The 20,963-nt window shown below is 50.3% G+C and overlaps 1 protein-coding gene across 2 annotated transcripts in view; it reads right to left on the bottom strand.

The window, feature by feature from the left end:
- Nucleotides 1-1,521: 1,521 nt before the first annotated feature.
- Nucleotides 1,522-20,963, bottom strand: part of JDP2 (Jun dimerization protein 2) — a 41,336-nt gene continuing 21,894 nt past the window's right edge. For both annotated transcript variants that reach the window (XM_080920234.1, XM_080920235.1), the window contains exons 3-4: nucleotides 9,231-9,335; nucleotides 1,522-2,545 (exon numbers count right to left, since the gene is read on the bottom strand). In XM_080920234.1, coding sequence (XP_080776360.1) covers nucleotides 2,360-2,545; nucleotides 9,231-9,335 — 291 coding nt within the window. In that variant the 3' untranslated portion in view covers nucleotides 1,522-2,359. The remainder of the gene's footprint in view (nucleotides 2,546-9,230; nucleotides 9,336-20,963) is intronic.

Genomic DNA, 20,963 nt, shown 5'->3' with positions numbered 1-20,963 from the left:
TTATCCAACATCAAGAAGTTACTCAGGCCTGGAAGAAGCACATTCCCAGGAAGCAGCATCTTCAAATCTGCTCTCATGCTGTTTCTCTGCAGCTGGGTAAACTAAGCTGGGGAACCCTCTGGGTAGAAGGCAGCTAATGACAACTACCTTGCCTGTCACACAGAGCCCTAACAGAAACTGAGCTAACACACCTAGCTTGCTGAGTAAATGCTGTGTGACAGTGAGCTGTTCCAGCTCTCCAGAGCAGGAAATCTGACTGTGGAGATAAAAGGAAGTTGTGTCCCTAGGCCATATACTCCTTGGCTAGGAAAGCTGGTTCACTATACCATCATGGGCAAACCTAAAACTCTCTAGAGCAGTGGTTCTCAACCTTCCTAATCCTGTTCCTTGAGTTGTGGTGACCCCAACCACAAAATTATCCCCATTGCTATTTCATAACTGCAACTCTGCTGCTCCCATAAATCATAATGTGTATGTTTGATATAAAGACTATCTGACGTGACCCCCACAAAGGTCATGCCCAACATTGAGAACCACTGCTCTAGAGTCTACAGCTCTCTCCCAAATTTGTAGTGGTGGGACCCAAACTTCCTGTTCCCAGAGATGCAGCATTCATCCCTAAGGGCAATCAGAGACAGCAGGTGATGGGGAAAGCCATGCGTGTCTGGAGGTGGAGTTCAAATACCAGCTGTTTCTTGCTAGCTGAGAGACCTTGGGTGAGTCGCATGCTCTCTCTGAGCTTCAGTTAATCTATTTGTACAATGAGAAGGTCTGCTCTGTGCTACCGTAGGAAGTAAATGGGACCTCGGATCTGTCAGTTAAGACTTCAACAAGTAGTGGCTCCATTTTGTCTCCCAGAGTCTCCAGTTCCCCATCTATGACTGGGGACAATAGCTGCCCCTTGACAAGGCTGCCACGCAGATAAAGGGAGACAAGTTTGAAGGAAGCAAGCACAAAGGAAACCTACTGAGGGATCCACGGTGCACAACCAAGGCTGGTTTGTTCCCCAGCTAAGGTTCAGTTCACTTCGGTGCCTGGACACCCGAGGGTACACTCAAAAGGAAGCTGGGGTGAGAGGACCCAAGTTCATTCCCCAGGAAGCACATCAAATGGCTCACAACAGCTTGTAACTCCAGCCCCCCTAGGGATCCAAAATCTCTAACCTCTGCACATACCTACACAAAGATACATACTCCACCACAAAAACACACACACACACACACACACACACACACTTTTAAAACAATTGGCCTAAATAAATGAAGCAAGTACTCTCAAAATGATATGTGCAGAGTTCTTTAACATCTCTAGGCCTCGGGCTCCTCATCTGTGGAATGGGCATATTCAGGTTTACCTGTATGGAAACTATTCTAAACATCTGCCCTGGGCACACCCTCTCCCTGGACACGCCCTCTCCCTGGGCACGCCCTCTCCCTGGGCAGACACCACTGGAGGCAGCCGGGTAATTAAGAGCAATGTTTACTGAGCGATACAGGACTGAGTACTAGGAAGGGGTCACAAGGATGGAAATGTACCCCACCCACCTGGCCACCCCCCAACACCCAGAGCCTACAGTACTTAGGAATTACAATGGCCGTAACTGGTGGGTGGATGTCCGTAACAGCAGACCATAGCATATTTGTACTATGTCGGTCACATCGAGTGATTATAGAAATCCATATATATGTATTGCTCGTATAAAATCTTTTTTTTTGTAAAAAATATTTAAAAAAAAAAAAGAAAGAAAGTATAAAAACCGTGTGCAGTTGGAAGCCCCGCCAGGACAGCCAGTCTGTAAACATTCATTGATTGAGTGTGTGCTTTGGAAGGGCGCCCGCGCCTCAGTGCCGCAGCAAACTCCAGCTGAGCCATCACAGCCCTATAGTGCACCCCCTTTCCACGGGCTTGGGCAGGGCTGGGGAAGGTGGATTACAGTCTACGCTGAGTTCCATCCTCGGCCACACTGTGTTTGCAATGCATGGCTTTTCTTGGCTGCTCTGTAATCCCCTGGGTGGGAGTCTTGACGGAGAGGTCAAAGGAGTGCCCGAGGTGGCTATCTGGTATGGCACCTCTCTGGTTCAGGTGCCCTTCAAGCTGGGCCCCAGGAGTGGGAGAGCCCCTATCTGCAGGACAGCCTTGGTCACAGCACCTGGTCCCTCTGGTCTCTTCAGTCTGCTCTTGCTCTTGCGCTTGCGCGGCTGGGCTGAGTTTCAAAAATGAGCCAGTTGGCGGCCAGCTATGCTAAGCCTCGTCTTAGAGTTTGTCACGTGCCTGGGAGGGGCCCTCCATCACCTTGCTCCTCTTCCCCTTTGCTGCTCCTCCCCTTCCTCTTCCTCCGATGCCTCCTCCAGGCCTACAGTCACTTCTTGTCCAGCTGCTCCAGCAGTGGGTTGCCTTCGGACTCGGGCGTCCTTACGCTGTCTGTACGCACGATACAGGTGGGGCGGTGGCGGTTGAGCATCAGGATAAGCTGTTGCCGCTCCAGCTTCAGCTCCTCTATCTGGGTCTTCAGCTCTGCGTTCATGAGCTCCAGCCTCTCCGACTCCTGTACAGACAGAGACACACCATCAGCCGTCACGGTCAGCCTGCTCCTGAGAGGTGCCCAGCCATTCGGGCTGGCGCCTGTACCGTTGGCATGGTTTTCTGCCTGCCAGGTTTCGCTGAAGGCTGAGCGTCTGGGGTGACTTTTTGCAGGCAGCACCCGTGCCACACAGTAATGGCCACTGTCACTGCAGGATGGGCCCAGAGGATACATGGGGGTTAGTTCAGTTCAGATCCCTTCTCACTCCCTTGTCTGACTCTACTTCTCCATCCTCACAACTTTCTTGCTGTTGACTTAAAAACACACCCAAAACTCCCCTGCTGGATGAAGAGCAGACAGAGGGTCCAAGGTGGCGCGCAGGGGGCAACGGAAGACCAAGTGATTTGCTATGTGGTAAAGGTGTGGTGGGATTGAATAGCTCAGCGTGAGCCATCTCCCCCTAAAACACGTGCCTCCTGCCCATTAGTGTGTACTGTTTAGAATGCTTCCTCTTCCCTTGGGATCCCCCATCATCTAGGAGCTTTGACCCCAGACAGGAAATCAACCTGCTGGACAGGAAACGAGGTTTCAAACTGATGTCAGATGAAAGCTCCCAATGCCCTGGGCAGAAGAAGGGACACCAAGGATGTGCTGGGGTGTGGGGGTTGTGTGTTCACAGTGAGGGCAGGTGACAAGCATGTCTATTCAAGGCCTGGGGCTCACACAGTAACGGGGTCTTCCTGCTTTTCTAACAGCCCGTGACCGAACGTTCTCCTCATGCGTATGAGCTGAGGAGCCTCAGGCCAGCGAGCTCTTCACTGGGGATAACTTGGTCCCCTGCTCTAGAGAAGTGCCCAGCTGTCACGGCTAAGGGAGAGTGACTGGCAGATGAGGGATGGAGAATAAAGATGCTGGGGTTGAGACACAGGAGACAACCCTCACCTTCCAGCCCCAGACACCAAGGGTTCAGATGCTGAGGGACCAGTATTAGTCCCAGAGCAGGCTAAGCTTGCAGCTGCCTGTGTGACAGGTCCTCCTGCCCAGTGGGGTGCAGCTGGGGACAGCCTCTCTCTGAGAGTGAGACCTTTGGTGGGGTCCCCACACCTTGAGGCAGGGAAAAGCTATCTTCCTCACGCTACAGGCCTGACAGAGTTGTTCCTTGTGCACCTTCTCTGAGGTGGCTGCGCAGGCTCTCAGAGAGCTCCGGATGTCTGAGGGAAGCAGGTATTAGAACCAGACACCCAGAGCAATGCCTTTAAAATGGAGAAAAGCCAAGAGGGGAAAAAAAATCTATGGTGGCTTTTAATGGGACAGGCCAAGACAAGACTGGAATGCTGGCCTGGTCAGCAATTCTCAGAATTCTGAGAGGTGGCTAGTGTTTCCTTCGTCCTCCTCACCTCCCCCAGCCCAACTGCTAACACAATCTTCAGATTGTCCTCAGCCTTTGTATTGAGAAGCCTCAGGGCTATCTACCCACCTCTGAGGATGTGCCTCTACCTGCAGCGAAGATGAATGCTTTGGGGAATTCAAAGCCTATGAAGGATTCCCCCCTTCCCCCAGTCCTCCACTCCACTCCCCAAAGCTCCTGAGGAGTGTTCACTCAGCACACAGCAAGTCGCAGCTAATGACCGCCATTCTGAGTGTAGCTGATGAGGAACTCTGGGTAAGAAACTCTCAGTGAAAAGGAGAGATTGGGGCAAGCTGCCCTGTGTGAAGACACACAGCAGGGACCACTGTGTTCACTGCTCTGTAGGACACAGTAAGGTACAAGATGGAGAAAGCAGAGAACGCAGGATGGAGTCACATGGCAGCATGCTTAGAAGCTGAGTCTAGAGCAAGTTATCCTGATGTGGAGGTGATGCTCCCTAAGATTGGAAGAGTTCCCACAGGGAAAGCGCTGTGTGAAACTGAAGAGCTAGAGGGGCTCAAAGGATCCCTCCTCTCACCTCTGAGCGGGAAGAGCGTGGTGGTGATGGGGGAGATGCTTCAAAGACAACTCAGTGAGTCTTGGGGACCACCTGGGTTTGGAGAATGAAGGGGACAGGGCAGAGAGGTGGCCTTGTGGCCACTACAGTGACACCCGAGAGGAGAGCAGGGCTAGACAGTGCTAAATGGAGTCCTGAAGGAGTTTGGGTGTGGTCACAGTGTGGTTGCAGCGGCACATGGCTAGTTGAACATAAACACAGTGGCATAAGCCTGTGATTCGAACCCTCAGAAATTGAAGGCAGGAGGCTAGGGGTTCAAGACCAGCCTTGGCTACAAGCTTGAAGCCAGCTTGGTCTATGTGAGACACTGTCTTCCAAACCCAAAATAATAACAAAAAGCCTTGGGGAAGAACAGGACACAATATTCAATATCATACAGATCTACCTCCAAAAGACAGACAGGTGAGACTTGGAGCAACTTGGCCTGATTGTCTTAGGATCACTAACCTCTTCTTACTTTAGACTCCCTCAAAGAATTACTGGCTGGTGCTTCAGGGTTATTTATTGTGCAACTATAGAATCTGTGCTCAGAAGAATATTGTTAAAACATATTTATAACAGTGGCTCCTTAGCAGGGGCAGGTGGATCTCTTTGAGTCTGAGGCCAGCCTGATCTGGAGAGAGAGAGAGAGAGAGAGAAAGAGAGAGAGAGAGAGAGAGACAGAGTTAGTTCTAGGACAGCCAAGGCCCCACAGAGAAACCATCTCCAGAAACAACAACTAAAAACACAAACAAACAAACAAACAACAAACAAACAAAACCTTGCAGGATTTTTAAAAACTACATTAAAAATTTTTTGTTCGTTTTTCTGGCAGTTTTCACTAGGTAGCCTAGGCTAGCCTCATACTTGTAATACTCCTTTTCACTAGGTAACCTAGATTAACATCCCACTGTGATCCTCCTGCCTCAGACTCACAAGTGCTGGGTATATAGGTATGCAGAGGTTTCTAGATTTCTTTCTGGTTTTTCAAGATAGGTTTCTCTGTGTAGTGACTTCTAGATTTCTAACGGCAGTGTTTGACTATGAAAGAAGTGGCCAGGCCTGGATCTTTTTGTACTTCACTTACAGGGAGACGGACGAATCTGCCTTTGCTTTTGCTTTCTGTGCTGACTTCTGGTAGATCTTTATTGCACTAGAAAATTTGAAGCTATTTGTTCTCTTAGAACATAAATGGTGTAAGTTAAGATTTTTGTCTCTTGGGGTTGGAGAGATTTTGTCTCTTGGCTCAGCAGTTAAGAGCACTGACTGCTCTTCCAGAGGACCTGAATTCCTAGCAACTATAGGGTGGCTCACAACCATCTGTAATGGAATCAGATGCCCTCTTCTGGTGTGTCTGAAGACAGAGACAGTATACTCACATACATGAAATAAATAAAATCTTTTTAAAAAGCTTTTGTCTCCTACACTGTCATAGCCAAGTTAGTAGAAAGAAGTTGCAGAGTTAGGCAAGGCTCTCCAGTGTCTTATTCTAGCTCTTCATCCAAGTTACTGACCCCAGAGGCCTGAGTTTACACACACACATGCACACATAATGATTAGTTCAGGGGACTGTAAGCACTAAGATTCCCTAAAACATATTACATCTTACATATATACATATACACATACACACATACACATACACCATATAATATACATACATCATATACATAGACATATATATGTATGTATGTATGTATTATGTATCACACATACACCCCAAGACAGAGTTTCCCTTCCCTATATAGCCCTGGCTGTCCTGGAACTTGATCTGTAGACCAGGCTGACCTCAAACCCACTGAGATTCACCTGCCTCTGTCTCTCAAGTGCTGGGATTAAATGCCTGCACCACCACCCTGCCCTGACTTTATATCTTCAAATGCCCAAGGGGACATCGCTTCCATCAACTTTTTCTAAGGGTTGGGAAGCAGCTTGTGTCTGAGCTAAATCCTGGCTATTTGCTAGTTACACTACTGTAGGCAGCTTTCCCTATTTCTGAGAGTCGGGGCAGCCTGAACAGAGTTCTGAGCTGCTGAGGAAGTCCACCCACTCACCCCTCATCAGGAACCTGCCAGCAGAGGGGAGCCCTCTCATCCTCCCAGGGCCAATAAGACCACCAGGGGAGAGTGCCTAGGGAGAGAGCACAGAGTATCTTGGGAATGTAAAATGGTCTCATTGCCCCAAGGCACAGTGGCATGTCAGGGAGACACCCCAAGCTGATGTTTCTGACTGCAGAAAGAGGCTTTGGGGTAGGCCCAAGGTCTGTGGGATATGGACTGGTCTGTCCAAAAGCCCACCCAAGTTGACCTTGACTGTCCCAGAGAGATGAACTCTGGATAACCCAAGGCCTGCCTCACAGTCAGGGGACTCCCCTCCTCCTGAACCCTTCATGGCTCCCATGACTGTAGATGTTATCATAGAATGAGGACCCTCAGGAGTGCCAGGACAGTGTGGACACACTGGTCTGTTTACACTGGTCCATTTCTGACACCCAACATGTAGGATCACTTTACAAATGAGGGTCAGGGACCGCCAGCCTGTCTCTCTGTCCTTCACATTCTTCATCTTTTACTGTCTTCCTCTATTTATCTTACAAATGGAAGAGTCACTCTGACTTCTGAAACAACACTCCTCACTGGCTTCTGGCTCTCACTTGCTATCTGTTATCCACTGGGAGAACAGGACCCACTGACCCATAGTGTGTCCACTGGGAGAACAGGACCCACTGACCCATAGTGTGTCCACTGGGACAACAGGACCCACTGACCCATAGTGTGTCCACTGGAAGAACAGGACCCACTGACCCATAGTGTGTCCACTGGGACAACAGGACCCACTGACCCATAGTGTGTCCACTGGGAGAACAGGATCCACTGACCCATAGTGTGTCCACTGGGAGAACAGGACCCACTGACCCATAGTGTGTCCACTGGGAGAACAGGACCCACTGACCCATAGTGTGTCCACTGGGAGAACAGGACCCACTGACCCATAGTGTGTCCACTGGGAGAACAGGACCCACTGACCCATAGTGTGTCCACTGGGAGAACAGGATTCACTGACCCATAGTGTGTCCACTGGGAGAACAGGACCCACTGACCCACAGTGCAGCAGGCCCTTGGTTATCACTTAGACAGATGGACAAGTTCCTGCCCTGCACCTGCTAGCAGGGTTGCTTGTGCAAGCAACTCGGAACCATGCATCACTTTCTAAAATGGAAAGAATTAGTGTTATCTTATTGAAATGTTGTAGCCCTGTGAAATGCCCCTCACACAGTAGGCATTTGACAACTTCACCTGATACTGACATCTAGGGGCACAGTAGGTACTTGAACTGGTGTGTAGTTGGGAGCCTCTGGTGTGGGGACATCTTGTCTGCTAGCTGGCTGACAAGCTCCAGGAAGCTGGGGTCCTATGGGAAGTTTCACCTGAGAAGCCTGCCTGCACTTCCTTGTTCTGTCCATTGGGTACTTCATGCTGGGCATTCAGCATGGGACACTCCCCTCATCTTTCAGGCCCGAATCTTAGAAACTGTTGCATAACACCTCGAAGACCTCCCAGCCTCAGTTCTGTTGATAAGCACCGCCCAGCCCAAGCTGACCACAGCTAAGGGTCTGCAGATGGCCCACACTGTTCACACCTGTAGCCCGGAACAGCTCTCTGCCCATGGCAGACATGGGAAGAGGGCACAGTTCCCGGTGTCAGAGACCAGCAGGCCATCCAGCCTTACCCTTTCATCTTTCACAGAAGGAAGGCTACTCTTGCTATGTCCCTCTAACAGGGTGCCTAGGGCACCCATGAACATTTCCTGCACTTGTTCAATTAGTAAATGAGTTAATGAATGAGTCGGCTAAGGAGCTGAGGATCCAAGCAGGAATAGGAACATGGAGGGGTTGGTAGCAGGCACTGACATCAGTCCTATCCTTTGGTGGCTAAGAGAGCTTCACAGGTCACATCTTCACCGCGCCTACCTCACTGGCAGAAGGGGAGCCACAGAGATCTCTATCTTCACCGGCTACTCTGGCAATGAAATGAGATCACACCCAGCACTTAGTATAGTGCCTGGCTTTGCAATGTTCATGATTACTGATCATCATTGTGGTGGCTTGTAGAACAATAATGCCCGCCTCTTAGGTCAGCACCATTGCTGTTACTGTTCGGTAACAAGCCGATGACTGGGGTGGCGTATTGCTGACTACTGGGGAACTAATCAGTTTTCCACTCACTTCCTTCCCTAGCACCATTTTCGAGACAAAGTCAGGGACTGAGGGATAGGACCCAGGGGTAAGAAAGGGCAAACACCCTGCCAGACATATCACAATGTACAATGGCCAATGACAGCTACTGGAGGCTGACCTTCACACACTAGCCAGGCCTCAGGTTCCTGGGGGCAGCAGCAAAGAGTCAAAGGTCATCTTCAATGGAGCTAAGGGCTGGCCAGTGGGGTATGCAGTGTGGATGAAACGTAGGGAGCTACACCCACTGCCCACAGATATGACATTGCCCAACTCTGTACTTCGTTAACATGAACACCAGAACACTGTGGTAGCCACAAGGGACCAAAATGGATAGTTCCAGGTCTGGGCCACTGCGTCAATTAGTACCCAGGATCTAAGCTCAGTCGAGGAAAACATAGGTCCTTCTACCTTCTCTGGGTTGCACAGTGTCCAGTGATGTCCCTGGATGCAGAACACATCAGCCTCTGCAAAGGACAAGGCACCTCCCCACAGCAGCTGCTCCACTCACCCTCTGCAGGAACTCGGTGCGTTCCTTCTTCTTGTTCCGGCATCTGGCTGCAGCGACTTTGTTCTTCTCCCGGCGCCTTTTCCTTCGCTCTTCTTCTTCGTCTAGCTGTGAGGGCACAGAGTCACTGATTAGACACCATGGGTGGTCGTGAACACAGCTTCCCACCTGACACAGGAACAGACAGAGGGACAGATTCCCCACTCTCTCCCACATCTCAGCAAACACCTGTGGCTGCTGAGATGGAGAGGACTCGTGGTTGTAGGAGGATACTCTGGAGCAGGTGGGCATCCCGGGGAGGAGCCCTGAGGGCAGGGCTACCTGGCTCAGCCAGAGTTTCTGGGACTGGGAACCTGGCCAGTCCACTCATCAGAGGCAGGCAGCTCCCTGCAAGAGGGTGGGGCAACCTGTTCTGCCTGGCTCAAGCCCTCTGGGTGTGATTTTTTTTCCAGGCCAGCAGCTCCTAGGCACTTCCTTTAAAAACACCTTGGGCAGAGACCCAGGTTCTCACTCTGCACCCAACCTACTCTTGTCACCCCACCTCTTCTGTTGGGGTTTCAAACCTTTGCCACACCTTCCTAACAGTATGGCTCCTTCATTCCATCCCCCAAACTTCTGATCTATTTCCCCAGGCTGTCACAGTGACTCTGCCTCCTCACCTGGCTGGACACATCTCAGGATCCCCTGAGCCTTTCTCCTCAAAGGAACTCAGGACTCATAAAGCAAGGCCCATAACCCAGGTGGGGCAAAAACTCACCACCCACCCATCCTGCCAGGCAGTTATTGAGTTTTCACTATCAGCAATAACAAAAGCTGCTTTGACAAATCCTTTCAACACACACCACTCCATCCTCAAGACCAAGTCTTGTGGGAAGGCGCTATTACTGTCCCGTTTTGCAGGCAGTAAATCTGAGGCTTAAAAAAAATCACTTTATCTACAGCCATCCATTCAACAAGGACATGGCTGGATTTTTGAACTCAGGTTTGTAAGTTCCAGCCTCTCTACTCTAAAAAGCAAAAGACAAAAACATTTTTTTTTTTTTTGAGGCAGGGTCTCAAGTAGGCAAGACTGTTCTCCAACTGATTATCCAGTCAAAGGTGACCTTGAGTTTATAAGCATCCTCCCTGACTTCCTGAGTGCTACGATTAAAGCTGTAGACTATCACACTTGATTTCTTAACTGAACCTAGGGCCTGTGCATGCGAGGCAAATACTTTGCCAAATGAGCCACATTCTTTCGGGGGTTTTCTGTTGGGGTGCCTTGTGCTGTTCTTGCCAGCCAGGGAAATCTGAAGGCCTCAGAAGGCCAGCTGGGCTGGGGACAGCTCCAAGTCAGAGGCCATGAGTTGTGATGTTACTCTGGGCTTGCCAACTCTGTCACTTCTTGAGTGGGGTAAGGTCAAGGGGTGACTCTGGCAGTCCACAGCCTGTGACGAAGTCTCAGTCCAAAGGGACATCAGCCAGGAAAGTAAGCATCCTCTCTCCGTGCACTTCTGGCATGGTCAAGAGCACGGGGGAGGGTCCAGTCCAGGACCCACACCAGCACTCCGGCCTCTGACTTTGGCAGAGCAATGGGCTTCCTCCTCCCACACCACCTTAAGGCTCCTCCTGAGCCACGCTGTCGATCCGGGAGGCTGCTGGAGAGCTGCCTCACCAACGCCTCGCACCCGACACCTCCCATGCCCTTGGCCTCCTTTGAAACCCAACCAGAAGTGGCAGCTCCTCTGGCTGACCCGCATCTGGGGTACAGAAACCTGGCTGACATTGATTCCGCCCGACCTCAGCCTCACCCTAGAGCAGGCCGAGGTAACCGTGACATCAGGCAAAGGGAAGGAACCGGAGGAAGTGGCTGGCAGCGCAATCTCCCCTCTGCCAAGAGGCTCTGCCCACAAACTGCCATAGTAGTGGGTGCTGGGCTCCAGGACCTCAGGCTTTACCCTAAGCAGCCCAAATGAGACATCTCCCCTGTCCCCCAAACCTGGTCCTACCCACTAACCCCTGCACAAGGCCTGAGCCCAGAGGGCTGGGACTAACACATTCAGGGGCTGTGACTGCAGTTTAACAAGTCACCTGGGTCAGTTTGACACCCAGATCACCGAACTGTTCCATCCACTCTCTGAGTGCATCAAACCCTTCTGTCAATACTTTTTAGTCTGGAAGCCACATCCTCCTCCATGCAGGTCAGGCCATCTACCCCAGTCAAGAAGACGTTCCATTCCTACTTGTCAAACTTCTCCTCATCCTTCCAGAGTAAAAGTCACCTCCTCTAGGATGGTCCCTTTGAGGTTCCCGATAGAACCCCTGTGCTACTACAGAATTCCACCCCAACCCCAGTTAAAGTGGTCACCAGCTTTCCCTGCTAGGGTGGAGGATGGGCAGCTGAGCATGGTGTTTAGTCATGATGGGCTCCGGTGAAGGAATGGGATACCACACTGTAGAGAACTGTGCCGCTGGGTGGATTCTAATTGTCCAGAGCTGTCAGCTGCTGCACTGGCATCCCTGTGACCTCTGCCCTGCACTCGGGAAAGCTGCCAGGATGCCTCTTTCCTGTCTGGAGGGAGCTGGAAGTCTGGAGTCTGTCTCCCCTAGCAACAGAGTGACTGAAGGTAGTATCTAGATTTGGGGTGCAGGGTGCTAATAACCATGACAGGTCTGTTCATATCCTATGAAGTTCTTGGGTGTGCATTTAGTCCAGAGTCCCCCATTCTGCAGCTGCCACAGCCTGTGTCCACCCTCAGCCATCTCTCCATCCGTGCACATCCTGACCAACCTTTCTTAGTAAATGACATCTCACCAAGTTGAGATGTGGCCCAAGACTTACCACATCTTCCCCATTAGAACAGAGATGCATCTTCTCAACCCATCTCATCCACAACTGTTGCTCTGGGGAGATGTGGCTGGCAAAGCCCTTCCAGAAACAGGCCAGGAGCTCACAGGGCCTCTGCCTTCTGCATCCCACAGCCACTGGGCTTGTCACCCTGTATTAGAGGCTGAACGTGTCTGTGGCCCTGACTGGACAGGGACTCTGCTCTCCTGCCCTCCCCCAGCCAACTCCTGCTTTCCTCCAGAGGAAGCTGGGCTTCTGCTTCCCAGATACCTCTTGGGTTCGACAGCATCTTACAGAATGTTCTCACCACACACAGAGCAGCCATCCAAAACCAAAACCCCAAATGGGGACTGGTGGGGCTCCTGACAGACACAGCTGGAAGAACTGGAGTGTCTGAAGAGGATGCAGAAGGCATTTAGGGAACAGTGTGATGGAGTTGGGGGTTGGGAGCCTATCCTTCCCAGCCATTGTCCTTAGCTCTGTCTGTGTTCTCCCCAATTCCCAGAAGCCACAAGGGAAAGACACCTGTGCTCAGTGGCAAGTGCTCCTACATTGAACTCTGCATCGAAGGAACAGATTCTTCAGGGACCCGCCACTTTAGTGTCCCTCCTCACCCCATCTCATCTTTGTTTTTAAGTCTCTGAGGAGGAATAGGCAAGTCCAAGGTCCTGAACAGTTGATGGGGACAAGGTAAGAACGACTGATATGAGCTGTGCTGTTTTGGGATTTGAAGATTCTGAGTGCCCAGAAACAAGAGATGTGCAGGGTCACCAACTCCCACCGTCGCCTGAGGCAGAAAGGTCAGGCGGTTGAAGTGTGTACAGGAATAAAAAGAGATGGGAGGGAACTGCTCAGCTGCAGGAGGGAGTCACAGGCATAGAAAAGAACTGTGAACCAATGAGGGTGAACAAGGTGCTCAGGCCACACACTGGAGGGGGCCCTCACTCTGGGGTTTCTGAAAGCACATGATAGGTACAGGGGAGGGAGTATATCCTTCATTGTCATATATAGGCCCCTCACTGGCTTGCCCGGCCTTGTCCCTGAGAGACATAACCAGGCAAAAACAGATACATGTAGAACACAGATGATGAAGATGGATGAAGAGCTGTAGAGCTTGTGGAGACACAGACAGACAGACAGACAGACAGACAGACAGACCGACTGACTGACTGACTGACTGATTGTCTGTGACTATGCTGCTTGACCTGAGGCTCTCTCCTTTGGCAAGGAGTAAGTTTGATGGATGTTTCTGTCCTTTGCTATTGGAAGATGTCTACGACATTGGGCTCCCCCCCATGAAGTCAGGGGTTCCCAGTGATACAGGAAGAGCAGAAGGTGGTCCCCGGCAATCTTAGGAAGAGGTACCCAGCAGTAATGTCTCTAGAACCAGCCACCCAGAGTGTGGCAGAGCACAGATGTAGAGGCCCCTCACACAAGCTGCTGCAGAGGCAAGCAGACCGTGCCAACAGGGAGAGATTTCGAGAACTGATCTCTAAAATTCTCTCTTCCAACCTACCATTCTGCTAAGTGAACACAGTATCCAGCTGACCCCTAACAACTTGTCATAATTGGTATTAATGAGTCTCTCAGCCCTCATCCGAGAGGCTTCCGTGTGCAGTAGATGATAACCAACAGAAGCCCACAGCTTATCAACATTCAGAGAACGATCGAGGAGAACTCAGTCCTGAGCAGGGATGCCTACTGCACACCCTCCCTCCCAGGCTCCGGATCACTGTGGAAGAGGGTGGAGCTGTAAGTGCCGGAGGTGGTGGATGCCTACAGCAAAGCTGTTCTCAGGACACATCTGAGCATCTGTGCATGTAAACTCACAACGGTCATGACAGCACGGGCAAGCTCCAGACAGACAAAACACCAGCTTGGAGATGGGAGGTGGGCGTCACGTCCCACCTTAGCAGGGAGCTATTAGCAACTGACAGCTGACTGCTCAGGAAAGGAGACTCAGCGTTCCTCAGGGATGCGGCCCATGAAAGGCCACCTTTGCTTCAGCAAATAGCTCTGCACCCATACACATCCCGGCAGCCATGCGTGTACTCACTGGAAAATAGTAAACACTGAGACTGGGAAGAAATCGTGGTGGGGGATGGGAGAGGAACTGGAGTGGAGGGAATGGAGTTTAGTTTGATCAAAACACACCAGGTGTATCATGGAAATTCTGCATAACACCCCCTCCCAATCTACTTAAAAATACCTTAAAATTTAACTAAAATAACTAACTAACTAACTAAATAAATAAATAAAATTCCTCCTCCCCATTAGTGCCTCCTAATGGCCAACCTTAAACCAAAGGATGCTGGGTAACATTCCTTGCTGTGACGGGTCACAAGCAAGTGAAATAGACACAGATCTGCCAGATGAGTAAAAATATCCCAAACAGATTTCTGTAACCCCTCAATAGCCCACTTGCAATAGTAGCCCCACCCAGAGCTGTCAGGCAGGACAGGATGCAGGGATGGAGGTCACCCTCATAGTTCGCTCCTTCTGGACAGTTGCTACCAGGCGCTGTGAGGCTGGTGGTAAGGATGGGGGCTCCAGCACCCTAAGACTCAGAGAACAGATCTATGGACAATCGTGTGCCTATCAGCTTCCTTCGTGAACTCCACCCCAGACCTGCTGGACTGGAACCTGTAATCGGATTCCTGGGGGACTCGTGGGCACAGGAGTTTGCTTAGGAGGCCATGGTGAGCCCTTGGCCAGTCTCTCTACAAACATATTTCTCTTCTGGTTGTGCTCTTTTTGTAAGTACTGTCATCTGCCTGATGGCTCAACCATATCCAAACCTGAAATCACCTTAATCCCACTGCACACACACACACACACAAACAGCCCATTGAACAGCCTACGAGAATCTTCCGTGTAGGCACCAGCAGATCACATCACCATGGTCTCTACCAGTCAAGCCCTCCCTGCTCAGCCCTTCACCACCTCAAAGGCTCCCCGGGGGCTCTCCTGGCTAAACTATCAGTCCTCTCTGCTTTCAGCCCTCCACAGCCTTAGAGAGCACAAACCCTTGTCTGTTGAGCAGGGCCCAGTGGGAGAAGGAGACCGGTCCCCTGACTGGCCCCCTCTTCCATAGCCTGTCTTTTCTCTCCCGTTGACTTCAGCCACAGGGCCTCCTGTCTCACCACTGGAAAACCATGCTCTTCCCTGACCCCGGATGCTCGACAAGCTGTCCCCTCTACTGGGACTCTTTGTTCTAGATTTCACTGCCGCCTCAACGGAAAGTGCCTTCCGTTTTCTCATCTTCCTGTCTGTTTCCTTCCAGGGACTTTTGATGAATTGTGCTTATCCCTTCCACACATGCTTCTGTCTCCTGTCAGTTTTCCCCGAGGTTATCAATCTATTTATAGTTATTCTGTCTATATCAATATCTTAGTCTCCCTCTCCTGCCATCAGCCAGCTGAGCCTGGTGTGGAAGGAAAGGGCCCTCAATGTATATGCATGAGTTAATCAAGAATATTCACTTCTTGACAGTCATTGGTGGTGCACACTTTAATCTCAGCACTCAGGAGGCAGAGGCAGGTGGATCTCTGTGAGTTCAAGGCCAGCCTGGTCTACAGAGTGAGTTCCAGAACAGACAGAACCACACAGAAAAGCCCTGTCTCAAAAAACAAACAAAAACAAGCAATATTTACTTCTCCGTCATTTCAGTCATCTAGCACAGCTCCCTCTTGTCCCCTCCCCCACATACTTTTATACATAAAGCCTTTGGGATGATCGGTGATGGTTCAGGGTTCAAATCTAGGTCTTTTGCCCCTGAGGCCCAAGCAATCCTGCCTTATAGAAAGGCCTATGGTCTACATGTATTCCACGTATGTGTAACACCTGCCCCCCCCCCCCCCCCGCACATAGCCTTTTCAGCTGTGCCTTCTCACAGTGGGAACACGGAACCACACAGAAGCTTCTAGTCCACACAGCAGTGTTTGTTCTGCATTTTTCTCTTTTTTAAATTAAAAAAAAAAAAAAAAAAAAACCTGCCCATAGCACAATGAACAGGAATGGGCAATGGCTGCAGAGCTAACGGAGGAGCCCCTCCTGCTTGCTTCAGTCTTGTCTTTGCTCATGTTCCTCGGGCTACACACTTTGGTAGCCACATGAGACTGATGTGTGACATCTGACATTTACAAAGCAGTTTCAAAATTATGTCCTTTGAAGGCTGGGGCTATGACTCAGCTGACAGTGTTTGCCTGTGGTACAGAAGCACCCCCCCCCCCTTCATCCTCAGCACTGCATGAACTGGGTGTGGTGGTGCACACCTGTGGAGTGGAGGCAGGAGGATCAGAAGTTCAGTCATCTCTGGCTATAGTATCTAGGGCAAGGCTTAGGTTGCATGAGACTATCTCAATTTTTTTCTTTCTTTTTCTTTCTTTCTTTTCTTTTTTTTTTTGAGAACAAAAAGAAAAGGGCACATTTAACTCAAGGTACAGAAAATATAGAGACTCTCTTGCACAAGATAACAAGAACAACACAATAAAGGAACATGAAGAGCAGGCAGGCAGACAGTAAAAGGCAGAAGCAAACAGTATTGTTCGGATGGAGATCTGAAGGGTAGGAACTAAGAATGGAAGCACAGGCAGAGAGAGCTGGGCCTGAGCGCGTGGGCATGGCACAAGTCGTACCATTCTTCACGGTGGGTCTGAGTTCTTCAGACACTCAGAAAGGCTGTGGGCTCCTGGGCAAGTCTCCTGAATGCACACGGATGGCACAGAGTGGGTTTGGAAGGACACAGCCCTGCCCAGCCCGGAGCCTGGAGCCTGTGAACATCGCTCTCTGTGTGCAACAAGTAACTAAAACACCCGATTGTTCTAGAGGCACATCCAGCCTCCTTCCTTGGCATGGAAAGGAGAGACAGGTTGGGAGAAATAGCCTTGCAGTATCCAAATGTAGCTCTGGACTCAAAGCCACTAGCCAGGCCCACAAGACCCCTCTCCAACACAGAGAAGCCACATTTCAACACCAGGGACCTATGAGCACTCTGGGAAGTAAACACCCAAATGCCAAACATACCAGACATTCCCCCACATAAACTGGCTGCACTGAGTTCCCCTACCCCGCTACCAACAAAAGCAGGACAGTCCAGAGATGAAACCTTGGCCAGCCCAGGCCAGCTAGGCTGGGCCCACCACCTCTCTTGCAGGGATGAGGAAATCTCAGGGTCTCTCTGAAGCCTTCAGGAGCCAAGCCTCTGGCCCTCCAAAGCACTTCCAAAGACTGAGTGCTGAAAACTGTCTGCCCTTGGCCACCTTTCTTCCCTAGTCAAGCCATGTGGTATAAGTGGCTAAGGGCTGAATCTCTCTTGCTTCTGGGCAGGGCCTCATGCACAGGTTCACATGTATGGTACTGGAAAGCGGGGGTGGGGGGTGCAAACTCAAGGCACCTTTGAGAGTGAGGCCAGCTAATTAATGGTTAATAAGGAAGAAGGGCTAGGAAGGGCTGTATCTTCAGAGGGACACCCAGATTATCAACAGCAAAGCAGTTTTAATACTGCCCAATCTTCCAAGTTTCCAAGACTAGCTAAAATTACAAATTTTTAGTTGTAAAACCACTTGGAGCTGGAGAGATGGTTCAGTGGTTAAGAGCACTGACTGCTCCTGCAGAGGACGTGGGTTCAATTCCCAACAACCACATGGGCACACAACTGTTTTCAGTTACAGAGGACCTGACACCCTCACACAGACATACATGCAAGCAGAACACCAATGTACGTAAAATAAAAATAAATAATACAAAACAAACAATCTGTGGGTTGCATGGCCTCCAGCTAGTATCTGACTCCAGTGGGGTGTGCCACCAGACACCTGAGGTCTCATCATCATCACCGTCAACCCTATACTGAGACCATGGGCCAATCACCTCTTTGGATCACGAAAACACTTTAACCAGTGCAAGAGAACTCTTTCTGACCTGCAAGAGATCCCAAGGGGGTCTCATTTCATCAGTGGACAAACCACAGTTTGGAAACAAAAAGGTCAGCTTATAGCTCTGCAGGCAGGGAAACTACTGGATCCTGTGATGGTAGGCTACCTCTGGCGTGGCTGACTGGGCTAGACCCTCCTTTATGATCTTTCCTAGGGTCGTTCATTCTGTCCTTTGGCAGTAATGGCCACATGCAGGAAGAACATTGACATTCCCTAGATCCCTTTTAAGATATTTCTATACTCACAGATTAAATGGCAAACACCCAAACCTACCCCTAGGTTCTACACATGGGAAACTGAGGCTGGTTCCAGGTTGACACTTGGGGACAGGAACTGGGTCCTAGAGGACAAGTTTAAAGGACACTGAAGGGTTCATCCTCTTTGGCTACTTGACTACTCTGTGCCACCTTTGTTATCTTGAATTCTCTCTTACCTTGGTCCAAGCCACTGTACCTTTCTGTCCCCTGACCCTGTCAGACTCTGCTGGGAACCGCTTCTTGGTCTTTTCACACCATGCTCTAGCTTACCATTGGCTTACCCAGTCGTCATGTCACCCATATGCCTGTGGTTAGTGTCATTCACTCCTGTGGTGGTGACCTTCTGTACACAACAACTAACCAAATCTTTACTTCCACACCCAGATAGCCAACTGACCCCCGGGCACTCACTGTGATATGTCTCAGCTCCCAAAGACTGTGTCATCTACTAGTAGAGGTTCTTAACCTGTGGGTCACAACCCCTTGGGGGGGGTTGTCAAGTGAACATTTCTCAAAGGTTGCATATCATGTATTTACATTATTACTCACAATAGTAGCAAAACTACAGTTCTGAAGTAGCACTGAAAATAATTTGATGGTAGAGAGTCACCACAATGTGAGGAGCTGTAGAAAGGTTGCAGCATCAGGAAGGCAGGATCACTGAGCTACTGTTGCTGCTTCATCTCTGTTTTCTACCCTGGCTGGCATCACCACCCACCCACTTCCTAGAGCTACAAATTCCAACTTCAGCCTCTCCTATCTTCCTCATTATCTCTACTTTTGATTCTACTGGATGCCCAATTTCATGGCCTACCGCCGTTGAACAGGACACTGTTATCTATAGACGTGTTGAGTGTCTTCCACAGCTAACCTGAGATGCTCGTGGATCAAACCATCGTACGTCTCCACCGCCTTACGCCTGGACCCTCAACACTACAAAGGCCTCCTAGGAGGGCCCCTGGTCCTGCATTGATCTCCCTTCACTCCAGACCAGCCACTGAATCTTCAGATGCAAACCTAACCGGAGGCTGACCCTCACATCGCTAGTGGCTTTCCTTGCTTCACAGATCAAGCTGCTTGCTCCATCACACACGGTTCCTGTGCATGGCCTCACCTGCGGCCACCATCACCTACCTCTCAGTCCTGAAGCCTCTCATCCCTATCTGCCTCAGGCTCTCCTGGCCTGTATCTGTGCCTCATTATGCTCTTAGCTCACTTCACATCTCTTAAATACTCAGGGGATTATCATCTTCATCTGGAGGTCCTCCTTGACTCTGAGCCCTCAGGCTGAGACACTCTCTCTTCAAGCACTGCCATTCAACCCTGAACTTACCCTCCACCCTGCAGTGCTATTTTCTAAGCCTCTGTCTCCACCACACTGGGAGTTTCATGAAGACAAAGCCTTGTGTCTTGTTGGCTTTTTGTATGCCTAGTAGATTGCTAAACTTCAATCTAGATAAGAACCTGGGGCTTTTTTTAAAACCCCTTTCCAGTGTTGGGGACCAGCCCTATGGACCTAGTACAAGATCCCTGACTCTTGCTCCAGTGTTTTGCTACTGCTCTTAGCTGCCTGCCGGGCAAGGATGTAACCATGACAAATGCAAGCACCAGGCCTTCCTCCCTCAAGGCCCCTTGGCAACCCTGGAGAAGGCTCTATGGGAGCACTGATGGAGGCACCAGCTCCCCTGCGCAACTCCCCAGGGCCCAGGCTGAGCTGGTGCCTGCACCAGCTGGCTGACAACAGTAGAGGGGAACTGGGCTAGACTCTAAACCCCAGCCTGAGGTTCTGGAATAGACAAAACCCTAAAATTCCCCATTCATCATGAGGCCAAATGCTCACAGAGGGAAGCAAGCATGCCCAGGTCCCAGGCGAGACATTGGCAGGCCAGGCAGAAAACCACTGTCTTCCAGGAAGAAGTATAAAACGCCATATTTTAGAAACTAGTACTCCTTTATGAATTGTTAGACCAGTGCCACAGGCTCACCCATTAAATCAACCTGTCTTCCCACTACCTCTCACCAAAAAGTGATGCCTGTATCTGTCCTTGGCCTTCCCCAGACTGTGGCTGTCCACCCACAGGGGAAAAAATCTCCTCTGGGTCAAGAGAGAACCTGTAAAACAAAAGGCTGCTATGCGTGGGCTGATTTACAGCACACACGGGAAAGGGCCATTTTTTTGGTGGGGGGAGCAGGCAGAACGGCCTGTTTCCAAGGCTAAGAAAAGACAGCATTGTGTTCGAAACAAAGCCTGCAAACCAGGCTGAGGAGGGTGACACCCATTCACTGTTAGAGAAAGAGCTACCAGGGATGAGAATAGAGGGGACCCAGGAATAGCCATCCATCTTGACACAGACAGGAATCAGCGCTAACACCCAAGAGAAGAGCTGGCTCTGGCCTCCGGCTTGGTCTACACTTACTGGTTAGTGGGGTCTGCTTGCTCTCTGCTAGGCCCATCAATCTAGTTTTATGCCCAGTTGACAATTCAAAAAATGAGATGATTCTCAATACCCCCAAAGGCAGCATGAAGCAGAAAACAAATGGTAAGGGATAATTTTATTCCTTCTCAAAAGTTAATAATCTAGTTGAAACTTTGTGTGTGTGTGTGTGTGTGTGTGTGTGTGTGTGTGTGTGTGTGCGTGTGTGTGTGTGCAGGCCAGAGGTGTTGAGATTGAGCATCTTCCTCAATAGCTCCTTACCTTACTTTATCTACCTACCT

The sequence above is a fragment of the Micromys minutus genome (genome assembly GCF_963924665.1).
Source record: "Micromys minutus genome assembly, chromosome: 1".
Taxonomy (NCBI): domain Eukaryota; kingdom Metazoa; phylum Chordata; class Mammalia; order Rodentia; family Muridae; genus Micromys; species Micromys minutus.
This window is presented reverse-complemented; position numbering and strand designations above follow the sequence as displayed.